A 15,387-nucleotide genomic window follows, 5' to 3' on the forward strand; every position below is an offset into this window, starting at 1 on the left:
TCGATTTTGAAATGTTGTCAATCAAATCATTTAAATATTTTAGTGTGTTAATCAAGCCACTTGTCGTTAACATTAAACGGAAAATGTGATGTGACAATTAAATTTTTATATAATCACACATTTGGTTTATATTACTTACATATTCTATCAATTTGGTCTAAATTACAATAGAATGTATTTTTAAAAGTTAAGATAAGAATAAAATATATTTTTAAGTTAAAATAAGATCAAAATATATTTATTTTAATTTATTAAAGTAAAATCAAATTGATAGAATATATGAACTAAATGTGTAATTATACCAACACTTTTAACTACCACCTCACCTTTTCTGTTTAATGTCAATGACATGTGACTTGATTGATACATTTAAATAGTTAAGTGACATGATTGATAAAATTTTAAAATTGACGGTCAAAATAAAAACGAATAACATTTAAATGATCTAGTTTACCCTTCTTTTAACAGTGGTTGCTTACAAAGGAATATATGTTCAAAATCCATTTTAGCTATAGACAACATATATAGATCCGCCTAAATATGAGACCTCTAAAAAACACAACATTCTTTTTTGTATTAAAATAGCTTGAGTGTTTAGGAAAACAACGGTCATGGCTTGGGGTTTAATGCATTTATAGCGAGCAACAAGTATATATGGACATGATAAAGTCAATGAAAACGAGGGCTGAGACCTTCAGATGTTTATGTAGGGGTACTAGTATGAGATACATGATAGATAATCATATCGTGTTACATTATGATGGTGGTTGATACTCATTCTTTTATAGCTAAGTTGCTTATGCATTTCTTAATTAGGTTGCAATTCTTAGACACTTGGATTTCCATGTCCCAATAGAAGTTTATGTAGGGGTACTAGTATGAGATGCATTTCTTATACATTAAAAATGGACATTACAATAGTAATCCCATTGAAAAAAAACCCCAAGACAAATTTTGAATACACAACAAAACTAAAGAAAGCCAACCAAGACAAACCACACAGCAAGACAAAGTCAAAATGTAAACAATTAAAAACTTCAAATTAAGAGAATAATAAAGAACATGTGATGATATATATAAAAATCATAATGTTTGGATCCTAAAGGACTTTATTTAGGGATTTCAGATTTAAGAGGAATGATTGGGATCAATATCACATAAAATCATAAAATACCTTAGACTTTGCCTTGATAGATGCAAACAAATAATGCAATGGAACCCTATTTTTCCCATGGGAAAAAGGCATTGGACCAAAGGGCATTGTTGTTGATGTTAATGTTATCCCCAAATGGGAACATCATTTCATCACCCCCAAATCCCAGATGACTTTTCGGATTATTATTGTTCATGAGCTCCATGATCCAATGTTGCCTCTGCATCGAATCCATGTTGTTGTCCGCCTCCGCTTGCACATTCTCCGGCGTTACTTCAGGCATTACCGTTGTCATCACCGATGGTGTTGTAGCCACGGAAGACGAAGACCCTTGGGGATTATGAGACGCCTTACTAAGTAAATCGACCCTCTTGTCGATTTCCTTGAGGTTCTGATCGATCAACCACCCGACATCGTTCAAATCCATCAGGTTTAACCCGTGGAGGCTGGCTTTTCCAATCAGGTTCTGGAACATGACATGGGTCATCTCCTTCTCCCGGTTGTCCTTGCACTGTTTCTTGAGCTGCTCACTGGCTTTGGTGATCCTTTGGGTAAGGAAAGTCTCTTGGTTCACCATCTTCTTGCTTTGTTCCATCTCGGGGATCTTCCTGAACTTGGAGAGCACTCGTTGAACTCCCATGGGGGATGGCCAAATCTCGGGTTGAGACTCATAAGGGCTGTACATAATAGCACAGGCGTCGATCCCACACAGGGTACTGAGTTCACTCACTTTCTTCATTAAACCCTTCTTTCTTTTCTTGAAGGTAGCTTTCCTTGCTGAGTCATTGGTAATATAAGCAAGCTTCACTTTCTTTCTCGTCATGGATTTGAAACCAAAGGTATTGGGACTCTTAGCTTTTTCTTTTCTTGTGTATTTCTTACCCCAAACAGCTAATTTATGCTGTTTATAGACTTGAAGGGATTTGTTGTTATCATTAAAAGATTGTGGAGCATTCAAATCCATTTTTTCTTGTGAAGAAATGCATGAACATGAAAATCTTGTCAAATTAATATCAGTAGCCCTAATTTTGGTATGTAAAAGATATCATGGGATATCAAAGCTGTATTGTTATATAGAGAATTAAACTGGATGAGTTCGTTAGATTTGGGTTTTTCCTAACAATTAAAGTTTGGAATAGATATATAATTTATTTTAGTCATAAAATTATACCATCACGTGTTTATATAGATCATATATTATCAAATGATAAACATATTGATATTAATTAAATCTATCTATTTCGTAATAACAGATATAATAATGTATATAATAATAGATGTATATTTTGTTAAGTATTAAAAACATAATTACATGTATTATATTAATTAAATCTACATATTTGATAATAACAGATATAAATATAAATATATATATATATATATATATATATATATATATATATATATATATAAGAATTGATGTGTGAGTAATAAAAATATAACTATACTTATTATATTAATTAAATTTACTTGTTTGATAATGGCAAATATAACTATATATATATAAGAATATATGTATAATTTATTGAGTAATACAGATATAATTTCACGTATTTACATAAAACATATAATATCGAATAAAAGTATTACATTTATATTCATTCATGTCGGTATTATTTAATATTATATTTTGGTTTTGACAAATATATTTAGTCATAAAAAAAGTAAATGCATGCTTTGTTTTTTCATAATATGATACCATCATGTGTCTATATGAATAATATAATATTAAATTATCAATGTTATATATTTTATATTCATGTTGATATTTATAATTTTGACAATGGCAAATATATGATTCATCTAATCATAAAATTATAACATTACGTATTTATATGAATCATATAATATCAATTAATAAATATTATTTTTGTATATGTTCATGTATATTGGTAAAATAATACAACATTTTTTATAATAACAACTATAACAATGTACATATAAGAATAAATGCATGATTTATTTAGTCATAAAATGATACCATAATGTATTTGTACGAATAATATAATATTGAATAATAAGTTTTATATCCATATATGTTCATTCATGTTGGTATAATAATTAATATTACATTTCTGGTAAGGACAGGTATAACAATATATATACAAGAATGGTAATGACATATATAGCAATGTATATACAAGAATGGTAATGACAAATACAACAATGTATTATGTATATACAAGAATACATTCAAGATTTGTTTAGTTTTTTTATTAATATGAGATAAATACAAGACAGTAATATATGTTTAAATATAGCTCTCAACTATTTTACATTATATTAGCAAGAAAAGGTATACTGGAAATGCATCATATAGTATTTCAAAAACTGTGTCAATCATATAAGAGGACTAACTATTTAAGAAGTTAGAAATAGCTTGCTTTACTGCTATATAGCTGTCACAACCACTTAACCGTATGAATAACACATGTTAAGAATAACCACGTGTGACTAACTACTTAACATTCATCCTGCTACTTTACATAACTTCTCTAACTCAAATACACCAAATTTGTTACTAATAACCCTTCAAATCTATTCAGCGCAAGAGGTTTTGTTAAGACATCTGCAATCTGACTGTCAGTCGGAACATAATTGATTTGAACTTCACGTGAGTCAATTTTTTCCCGCACGAAGTGTAAATCTAATTTAATATATTTACTCTTTGCGTGTAAGATAGGATTTGCCGCCATGGCAATTGCATTGGTGTTGTCGTACCAAACTTTCTGCGTTTCAAGCAAAGGTACTGCCATCTCATGTAGTACGACCTTTATCCACATTACTTCAGATGTAACATCAGCAAGGCTCCTATATTCAGCTTCCGCAATAAATCAAGACATTGCACGCTGTTTCTTGGAGCTCCAAGAAAGAAGGTGATTTCCGTTATAAACATAATAACCCGATATTGATCTTCTGGCATCAACATCTCCACCCCAATAGGAATCAGAAAAGACACTAAGGGTCACCATTCGTTGCACTTAAGCAGAGAACCAAAGACCAAATTCTAATGTTCCTCGTAAATAACGTAGAATTCGCTTAACAACCATCTAATGTACTTCAGTGGACTCTTGTAAGAACTTGACAGCTTTGTTAATAGAAATGAAATATATGGGCGAGTGTGACAAATGTATTGAAGTGCCCGATCATACTTCGATACTGTCGATGACCGATTGACAATTCTTCATCATTCTTGCTAAGCTTAGTCGTGGTAGTCATAGGTGTAGTAGTAGCATTCACATCAACCATTTGATTCTTTTACAACAACTCTGTGATAAATTTCTTTTGACTTAGAAACAAATCACATTCAAACCTATGAACTTCTATGCCAAGAAAAAGCTTCAGCTGCCCAAAATCCTTCAAGGAGAATTTCTCATGAAGCTTGTGTTGATCAACCTCCTCTTGTGAACTCCCGGTAATAAGAATATCGTTTACATAGACCACTACATAAGTGACATCATTACCATTTTTATGAATAAACAAAGAAGAGTCAACCTTTGAAGATTTGAATCCTAAACCATGCAAAAATTCTTGTAGCTTAATAAACAAATTCCTTGGTGCCTGTCGCAACCCTTACAATTCCTTTTTCAACTTACAGACTAACATTGTTCCATCAGTTGTAGATTCTTCAAAACCAGGTATTTGTTGCATATAAACAACCTCACTTAAATCTTCTTTTAAGAAGTTCACGTCCACCTGCCTTATCTGCCAATTGCATGTAACAGTTAGTGAAATCAAAATATTCATTGTGAAGAAGCAAATCACTGGAATAAAGGTGTTCATAAAATTATGTCCAAGATGAGCTTTCAGCCTTTTCACAAAGCCACCAACATTCTTCTTAACTTTAAAGATACATTTACAATCGATAGCTTTCCTCCCAGGTGGTAGTTCAACAACGTCCCACGTGTTATTACTTAAAAGAGCATTATATTCAGCCATAACAGCTGCCCTCCAGTCAGAATGTTCAAGAGTAGTCTGAATGTCACAGGGCACTTCTTTACATTGCATGTTATAAATTTTTGGCTTAAAAATACCATGTTTACTTCGAGTGGTCATAGCATGAGTGTTTATCGTACCTATATCCTGATTATTGACTTCATTCTGACCTTGACCACTAGATGCACCTATCACAATTCAAGATAGAAAATGATAGAATTGGGGATTTCAGAAAAATGAAGAAAGTATGAAGAAGAAGAATTGCATTGAAATCTCAGCATATTTTCTCAATTACAATTCTGTTGCATATATTTACTAATCAACAGCCAATTATTTATTTACAGCTGTCACTATATTTGTCTTGTAGTCTAACTGCCTGCTTCTTGATAGATTCCTTCAACAGATTTCTTCTTGGGCTTCACGGTGGGCTGTCATCCTCCTTTATATTCCACAGCTGTAGTTACTTGGGTATCTCCTGTGGCCCATTCCCATTTCACGTTCCAATCCAGTTTGTCATCTCCCTTGGTCTGCTCCAAAACTGCATTCTCATCAGGTAATTTAATCGATTCCTCTTTCTCCCAAATCCCTAGCTTTCGAATTCTCTGAACCCTAATTCCATATTTCCGCTAAATCTCCTCTCCATTTCACCTGTCTCCATGACAATACCCCCATCTTCAGATGATCCTTAACCCCAAGGATCAAACCGTGGAAACTGTATTTGCAAAACAGTATAATCTTCCCATGTAGCATCATCCTTTTCCCAAGTTTGTCCAGTGAATCAAAAATTGGGTAACATCCTGATTATTGCACTTCACAATTCGTTTGGCCAAAGCAGCAACAGGATATACCTTTAACTGGCCGTCAACATCAATCTCCGGAGGATCCAACGAGGTAATTTGCTGGTCACCAATATTTTTCTTTAAGAGACTAACATGGAAAACATGATGGATTTTCGAATGATCAGGTAATTTTAATTTGTATGCCACTAACCCCACTCGTTCAATCACTATGTAGGGACCAAAAAAATGAGCAGCCAATTTAAGATTTTTACGAAGTGCTAACGACGTCTACTGATACGGTTGGAGTTTAAGGTAAACACTATCCCCTACCTAAAATTCCTTATCTGTACGCTTCCTGTCTGCATATGCTTTCATTCTTGATTGAGCCTTCTGTAGTTGTTCCTGCAAAATTTTATTCATGACATCTTGTTGCTCTAATAACTCATGTACCGTCTTCACTATTGACTGACCACCCCAAGATAAAACTTGAGGTTTATAACCATACATTGCTTCAAATGGAGTTACTCCTAAGGCAGTGTGATAGTTGGTGTTATACCACCATTCTGCCTGTGGTAACCAATCAACCCATATAGTAGGTTTAATAAAACAAACACTCCTCAAGTACTGCTCAACACACTGATTTACTCTTTCAGTTTGGCAATCCGTTTCTGGATGATAGACAGTGCTGAAGTGAGTTTCTGTGCCAACCTGTTTCATAAATTCCTTCCAAAAAAAACTTGTAAATAACTTGTCTCTATCTGACACAAAAGACTTAGGATGGCCATGTAATTTATAAATCTGAGCTAAATAAAGCTTTGCCAAATCAGCTGCTGTGTAAGGATGTTTTAAAGGAATGAAATGACCATATTTAGTAAACCTGTCAACAATTACCCAAATGCAAGTGAATTTCTTGGAATGTGGCAAACCTTCAATAAAATCCATAGAAATCATATCACAAGCCTGGTGTGGAATTGGTAGTGGTTTTAGGAGACCAGCTTTGTGAGAATGATCAACTTTAGTCATCTGGAAGACCTCACACTGAGCAATAAAATTTGTGATCTGTTTTTTTAATCTTGGCCAATAAAAATATAGTTGAACTCTATAGACAGTAGCTTGAATTCCTGAATGTCCTCCCAAAGGAGATGCATGTAAAAGGGTCAAGATTTGTTGCCTCAATCCTCCAGTTTCACCCACATAAACTTTCTTGTTAAATCTCAAAACTCATTGAGTAAAAGTCCATTGACTGTTAGCATCTGTGTATATACTCAATTCTGTAATTTTTGCATTTGCAAAGCTATCTTCTGTATAGCTCTTTTCAAGATCTTGAACCCGCTGTGGAATAATAGTTGTTACAGTCATCTGCTGTAATTCAACTTCATTTTTTCTAGATAAAGCATCTGCAGCCAAATTACTTCTCCATTTTCTGTAAAGAATTTTATAGTCTAACCCCAAAAGTTTTATAAGTCATTTCTTTTGGATAGAAGTAGTGAGTCTTTGGTCCAAAAGATGTTTAAGTGCTTCATGATCTGTTTTGATGACAAATGGAATTCCTTCAAAGTAATGTCTCCATTTAGTTACTGCTATAAGAATAGCTAAGTATTCCCTTTCATAGACAGACAGATCAGAATGTCTAGGACTTAAGGCCTTACTTAAATAGGCTATAGGACGTCCCTCTTGAGATAAAACAACTCCAATTCCAGTAGAACTCGCATCTGTTTCCAAACAGAATGGTTTAGTAAAATTAGGCAAAGCAAGAACAGGAGCCTGAGACATGGCTGCTTTAAGTGTCTCAAAAGCTGTCCTAGATTCAGGTGTCCAAGTGAAATTATTCTTTTTAAGCATATCAGTCAATGGCCTACTAATCATACCATAATTGCGTATAAATTTCCTGTAAGACCCAAAAATCCCTTGAGAGACTTTAAATTTGTAGGCAACTTCCAAGTCGTCATAGCTTCTATCTTAGAAAAATCAGTAGCAACACCTTGAGCTGATATTACATAACCCAAATATTCCACATGTGTTTGCCCAAAAAAACACTTACTTCATTTAGAAAACAACTGGTGCTTCCTCAAAGTCTCTAACACAATTTTTAAATGTGTCTTGTGTTCTGCCATAGACTTACTGTATATAAGAATATCATTAAAAAAAATAAGACAAATTTCCTCAAATATGGTCCAAAAACTTCATTCATCAATGTTTGAAAAGTTGCTGGTGCATTTGTTAGACCAAATGGCATGATTTTGAACTCAAAGTGGCCATGATGAGTTCTAAAAGCTATCTTCTCAATATCATCAGGTCTTATTCGAATCTGCCAATACCCTGATCTAAGATTAATTTTAGAAAAATACTTAGATCCAACCAATTCATCCAAAAGATCTTCTACCACTGGTATAGGAAATTTGTTTTTAACTGTCATAGAATTCAATTGCCTATAATCAACACAAAGCCTTCATGAACCATCTTTCTTCTTAACCAACAAACAAGGAGAGGCAAAAGGACTCTTACTTGTTTGTATAATGGAAGAGGCTAACATCTCTTTAATCTGTCTCTCAACTTCTGTTTTTTGATGGTGAGGAAATCTGTATGGGCGTAGATTGACAGGTTGAGCTCCCTCCTTAAGTATAATTGCATGGTCTTGACCTCTTTGAGGTAGCATACCATCAGGTTCATCAAATATATTTGCATACTGTTGTAAAATTGATTGTAAATCTGCTGAAATTGAAAACTGATCTTCTTCTGTTATCATCAAATAGAATTCACCAACAAAAGCAACATCTTTAGCAACCATTTTATGTAACTTATTCTCAGAAAGTAATTTAATGGTTGGCATCTTTTTTTCTCCTTGTAAAAGAATTTGTTGTCCATCTTTTTGGAATGCCAATGTCAATTCATTAAAATCCATCAAAATGGGATTGTACTTTTTCATCCAATCAACCCCTAGCACCATATCACTCCCTCCCAGTTGCAAGACTCTGAAATCATGTTCAAAAAGATGTCCTTGCATTTTCCATTGGAGTTGTTTACTAGTGAGTGTGCTGTAAAGTTTCTCTCCATTTACTACTGTGATTGAAAGAGGTCTAGTAAAAATAACCTCTGCTCCTTCCTTAGCCCAACCAGCAGTTACAAAACTATTTGTACTACCACTGTCAATCAAAATATTTAAGGGTCTCCCTTTCACAGTCCCTTGAATTCTCAAAGTTGAAAAACTAGCCTGTCCATTTAAAACATTCATAGAAATTTCGAAAACTTTTGCTCCTGCAATTTGAGTAACAGATTCTGGTAATTCGGTCTCTTGAATATGCTTCTCTTCAATGTCTTCAACAAATTCACCTTCATTCATACAATTCAGCTGCTTTTGTTTACATTGATGTCCCGGAGCAAACTTGTGTCCATATTTAAAACAGAGATTATTAGCTCTTTGATAGTCTAAAATACTCTGCTTAGTGTTGGTAATTGGAGGACTAGGCTTAGAAAGAATTGTAGTAGACAAATTCTTCACTGTAGAAGTTTGACTTGAATTGTAGAAATTTCTAACAGGAAGTCGAAATTTTTTACTCTCAATTTCACCAGCAATTTCATGAAGTTTAGCTTGTTTAAATGTAGCAGCCAAAGATTTTGGTTCATGTGCTCGAACTCTGTGCTTCATTTCTTCCTTTAAGTCGATAATAAAGCTAGAAATGAAATACTCTTCCCCAAATGAGGATTCTGCTGTATAATAAAAGGCATTAATTCATCAAAACGTTACTGATACTCCTCCACAGTACCTCGTTGAGTTAATTTGTTAAACTCATCCACCACATCAATATACGTACTGCTGCCAAATCTGTGACACAAATCAGCTGCAAACTCATGCCAAGTAACCTTATGTTTGTGCATTAGATACCCATCAAACCACGTTTCAACCTTCCCAGTCAAATACATAGAAGCTATTTCAATCTGCTGAGAGTCAGGAATAGAAAATATTATGAAATATTTCTGACATTTTTGCAACCAACCCCTAGGATTTGAACCATCAAAGAACTGAAGTTCAATTATAGGTCTAGAAAATGAAACAGAACACCAACAGTAGCAGGAATAGCACTAGAATTCTCCCCAGAGGCATCTCCATTACTAACCAGTCTCAAAGATGGAACAGTTGGCAGAATAGGATCAGATTGTTTAGCACTAGAATTCTCCCCAGAGGCATCTCCATTACCTGGTTCTCTAGGTTTAAAAGAGTATCTTTCATGCTCATTAATTACAGTAACCTTACAAGGTGTCTTACCTTCCATTTTTGGTGAAGGAATGTCAGCTCCTTTCTTACTGGTTGCTGGAGTTAGGTGATCACCTTCCTCTGCACTTTTTGCAATTATCTGAATAATCTTCTGAAGATACCCAGTATTTTCTATGGACTGAGCTTCCAGGGTAGCTAGACGTTCCTCCCATTTCTCACGTTGAACAACCTACCATCTCGACACTTCCTCTTGCTGCTCTGCAGGTACAGTTTCAGTTGCTTCAATCGGATTTGTTTCAGCCATTTTTGTATTTTTCTTAGGCATCCCAATTTTTTTTTTTGAATTTTGGATCAATTAACGTAGCTCTGATTACCAATTGTCACAATTCAAGATAGAAAATGATAGAATTGGGGATTTCAGAAAAATGAAGAAAGTTTGAAGAAGAAGAATTGCATTGAAATCTCAGCATATTTTCTCAATTACAATTCCGTTGCATATATTTACTAATCAACAACCAATTATTTGTTTACAGCTGTCACTATATTTGTCTTGTAATCTAACTGTCTGCTTCTTGATAGATTCCTTCAACAGATTTCTTCTTGGGCTTCACGGTGGGCTGTCATCCTCCTTTATCTTCCACAGTTGTAGTTACTTGGGTATCTCCTGTGGCCCATTCCCAATTCACGTTCCAATCCAGTTTGTCATCTCCCTTGGTCTGCTCCAAAACTGCATTCTCATCAGGTAATTTAATCGATTCCTCTTTCTCCCAAATCCCTAGCTTCCGAGTTCCCAATTCTCTGAACCCTAATTCCATATCTCCCCCAAATATCTTCTCCATTTCACCTGTCACCATGACAGCACCTTGGTTTAGATCAAATGAAGTATCACTCGTTTGCTCTACAAGTTGCGCATCTGACTGATTTCTTGTATCTGTAGATTGTTCAGCTTTTGTTGTAGCTATAGTTTGAATGTCATTGGAACTCACATCTTGAACAAGCCTGCTTTGATCTTGCTGATTAAAACCAACAATAGGAGTAGTTACATAATGAATAATTGGTAAAGGTTTTGACCAAAATACTACGTTGGAATCTTTGTTGGAAGCCAGTGGTTTGCGATGGAAACACCTTTTCATTGAACACCACACTTCGAGACACAAATATTCTACCATTCGCATCCATACATTGATAGCCGTGGTGAATTGAAGAGTATCCCACAAAAACACAAGACTTGGAGCGAAAGTCCATTTTGTGCTTTTTGAATGGTCTGAGATGAGGAAAACACTCGCATCAAATTTTTTTAAGGAAATCATAGTCATGGGGTTTACCATAAAGCTTCTAATGAGGTGATAAATTGCCAAGAAGTTTGGAAGGCATCCTGTTAATGAGATAAACTGCACTAAGGACTACCTGAGACCAGTATATCAAAGGCATTGATGCTTGAGCCAATAATTCTAGAGCAGTTTCTATTATATGCCCATGTTTCCTTTCCACTACCCCATTTTGCGGAGATGAGGACAAGATCTCTTGAGTCTTACTCCAAGACGATGTATAATAGTTTCCAAAAATCTAACTCTCCTCCACCATCGGTTTGTAAAGCTAGAATTGTTGAATCAAATTGATTTTTAACTACAGCGGCAAACATTTCAAATGCAACAGAAAAATCACTTTTATTCCTTAAAAGATAGACCCAGTTATTCCTGGAGTACATATCCACAAAACTCACAAAGTAAAGAAAACCACTAGAAGTAATAGGGGGAGGACCCTATACATCAATTTCAACTAGCTCAAAGCGTCTGCTATACACTGTTTGTGATACGGAAAAAGGTAGAACTCGACTTTTTCCCATCTGACAGGCTGCACATATGCTATTTTTGTCTACATATACTTGTTTATTCAAGGTAGATCTTACCACCTCAGTTGCTGGATGCCCCAATCTCTTGTGCCATTTCCAATATTCTTAACTATCTTTAACAGTTGTATTGTGAACCACTGTTGACCTTTCATTAATTTGACACTCAAAGTTGTACAATCCACCATCAAGTCTTCCTTCCTTCAGCACAGCTCTTGTGCTTTCATCCTTAACATAGCAAGCATTGGCATGAAATTCAAAATAAACAGAATTATCTCTAGTAAATTTCGAGAGTAATAACAAATTCTTTGTTATTTGAGGAACGCATAAAGTCTGATCAAGCAAAAGATTCTAGAAGAAGTTTGAAAAACATTTCGACAAATATGACTAATTGAAATAGTTGAATCGTCTCCTAAATGAACCTTACCACTGTCTGTATATGCCTGCTTACCTGAAAGAGTAGAATAACTACTAGCCACATGATGGGTAGCTCCTGAATCGAGGAGCCATTTAGCATAGTTCAATGGATCATCAGCCGTTAATGCATTGACTTGAATGTTGTTAACTGGTTCCATGTCAGGAGAGCCTTCATCGCCTACATTTGCATTTACAAAAGGAGTATAATTATATTCAGACACGAGGACAACACGAACAGATATTTGCTTGAGCCTCAGAAGCCGTAGAACTCTTTTGAGTTGAGACTCCCTTAAAATTTTGATCGAACCTATGTAAGCATCTATCCACAATATGTCCGACCTTTCCACATAATTGACATTGCTACCTAGGTTGTCCCTTGTATGTATTTCCAGCATTGTTGTTGGGTTTAGAACCCTCATGTCATTTGTGTTTATGAACATCAGGAACCTGATTGGTGTTATAATGAGTAAAGTTTACTCCTACTGGAAAGCGAGATGAGTCATCAAGACGAGACTCAACATCAATGAGAACAGACACTACATTCTCCAATGCAAACGGTTCTCTGCTCGCTATAATAGCGGCAACAGTTGGTTCATATTCGACTGACAAACCATTAAGAATAATGGCTATGTGATCAATATCAGAAATGGGATTACCACACGTAGCTAGAAGGTCTCAAATTCCTTAATAGCCATCGTGTAATCTCTCTTGGATTATGTGCCTTTTTTCATTGACCTAAGGTGACAATGTAGAGTCATTATTTTAGTAGTGGAGAGCTTAGAGTATAACCATGTGATAGCATTTCAAACTGCTGCTATAGACTCAGCACCAACTAACTGTGGTAAGATGTTACGTCTTACTGTTGAAAGAAGACAAGGAGCTATCTTGCTTGACATAGCATAAGTATGTCGGATTAACAATCTGGTCATCGACGTTGTTGAGAACCATCTTGGCTGGAACCGACATGGATTGATCAAGATAATCTTCAAGACCTAGCCCTCGAATCGTGAGTTTCACTTATTGTTTTCAAAGAAGGTAGTCCGAGTCAGTTAAACACACGTTAATCCTTTTATTAGAGAAAGTGTATGAGCTAGTATCAGTGATCTGCTCATCCTCAACTACCTCAGAAATTGTCGTAGGTTGCACCATGACATAAATAGCAAGCTTCAAAACCCATAATTCAAGAAGAAATCAAGAAGAAGAAAAACAAGCAAAACCCAACGAAGCAATTTCAAGATCTCACTGCGAAAGATATCATATTAACAAGTAAAGGTATACTAGAAATGCATCAGATAGTATTTAAAGAATTGTGTCAATCATACAAGAGGGCTGGCTATTTAAGGAGCTAGAGATAGCTTGCTTAATTGCTATACAGTTGTTACAACCACTTAACAGTATGAATAACATGTGTTAAGAATGACCACATGTAACTAACTACTTAACACATTGAATGATTACACCCTATGGCATTCCTACTGCTCGAACCTAAGACTTCAATGAACAACAACAATTCATTTACCACCGAAATCGCTTCATTCGTGCCAAGATTTGTTTAGTTATCATCACGTATTTATATGAATCATATAATATTGAATAATAAATGTTACGCATATGTATACACACATTCATCTTGGTATCAATATTTTTGGTGAGGCAAATATAATAATGTTTGTGCACAAATTAAACTACTTCAATAATTAAAGATATGTTTGATATTATTCAAAAAGCTCACTAACATGGTAAGCACTTCTTAATGTCATCCGAAAAGCTCACTAATACAGTAAGCACTCAATTATACAATTTCATAAAATTAACCTTCCTTTAACTAATGATGCTAATTAACTACAATTGGAGTTAATAGCATTTTTTACAATGAAACTTCGGCCTTTATTGATGCTTAAAAGCATACGTCCATTAATGGTGAATATCAAGGAATCTTAGAGATGTTTAGCCATGGCTCGGGAAACTGTGATTAATATTATGATTTTTTTTATTCTGAAGTGTAAATAACTAATAAACGTAAGTTTACAGTAGGGCACTGCCTAGCTTGTCCTCATGAAGGATATGGAGGAATTCAAGAGGAGGATCTTCAAGAAGTGTAACTAATAAACGTAAGTTCAAACCGTGATGATATCATTAGGGGATTTTATATGAAGAGGCTACCGACTTGAGTAAATATTTGAGAGGGGTATATTACACCATTATTCATTAAACTTTAATATTTCTCTTATTTTACTCATTGTATTTTTAATTTTTCATTTTACTCGCTAAACTTTCGAATTGCTTCTGTTCTAGTCACTCTGAATTATTATATTATTTTTTGATATTATGTGACATTTTTATTATTATTAAAATATAAAATAAATAATAAAATATTATTTTTATTATTAAATTTTAAAAGATTTAAAATAATCATCATCCACCGTTGACCATCGTTAATCTTTGAAACCGACAATTGTTCGGTCCCAAATTTCATGGGAATTCAAGTTGATTGATAAAATGAAGACACAACTTTCAAGTCGTGCGGCAAAAACACTATCCCTTGCAGGTAGCCAGAGTTAAGCTTGCTAAGGCCTAGGGCTGTTGTTCAGGCGATCTCAACCTATATTATGCAAACTTCAGATATTCCAAAATATGTTTGTGAGGCAAAGAAGAGGATTACTAAAAATTTGGTTTGGGGTTCCACTAATGAAAAAATAAAAAGAGTATTCATCTTGTTAATTGGAATGCAGCTGTTGAAATATTTGGTTTGTGATGGTTGTACTGCGGATTTTTGGATGGAACCGGAAGGCCCTCTAGCTCCTAGATGTTATGACGCGTTCTCTCCCATTTTTTCGATGAAAGTAGCGTCGATGGTTATCTACGCCTTTGTCCATCCTGAGCGTAATTAATTAGAAGAGATAATGATTTCACAAGGAAACCATTATAAAGGGTGGCTTTTGGATAACTTACATTAACACAACAATTCAAAATGAAACTTTCTATTCGTTTGTAAGACAGCTGTTGATTAATTGGACGAGATCACTCGAGGGATGGATCA

At 34.6% G+C, this 15,387-nt stretch overlaps 1 protein-coding gene across 1 annotated transcript; it reads right to left on the minus strand.

The window, feature by feature from the left end:
- Positions 1-1,156: 1,156 nt before the first annotated feature.
- On the minus strand, positions 1,157-2,068 carry LOC120115332 (agamous-like MADS-box protein AGL80). The gene has a single exon (XM_039136060.1). The coding sequence runs from the start codon at positions 1,974-1,976 to the stop codon at positions 1,221-1,223; it is 756 nt and encodes a 251-aa protein (XP_038991991.1). The 5' UTR covers positions 1,977-2,068; the 3' UTR covers positions 1,157-1,220.
- Positions 2,069-15,387: the final 13,319 nt, after the last annotated feature.

The sequence above is a fragment of the Hibiscus syriacus genome, unplaced genomic scaffold (genome assembly GCF_006381635.1).
Source record: "Hibiscus syriacus cultivar Baekdansim isolate YM2019G1 unplaced genomic scaffold, ASM638163v2 tig00110263_pilon, whole genome shotgun sequence".
Lineage (NCBI taxonomy): Eukaryota > Viridiplantae > Streptophyta > Magnoliopsida > Malvales > Malvaceae > Hibiscus > Hibiscus syriacus.

Coding starts and splice junctions, on each gene's coding strand:
- LOC120115332 (XM_039136060.1), bottom strand. CDS start 1,976: ATGACGAGAAAGAAAGTGAAGCTTGCTTATATTACCAATGACTCAGCA.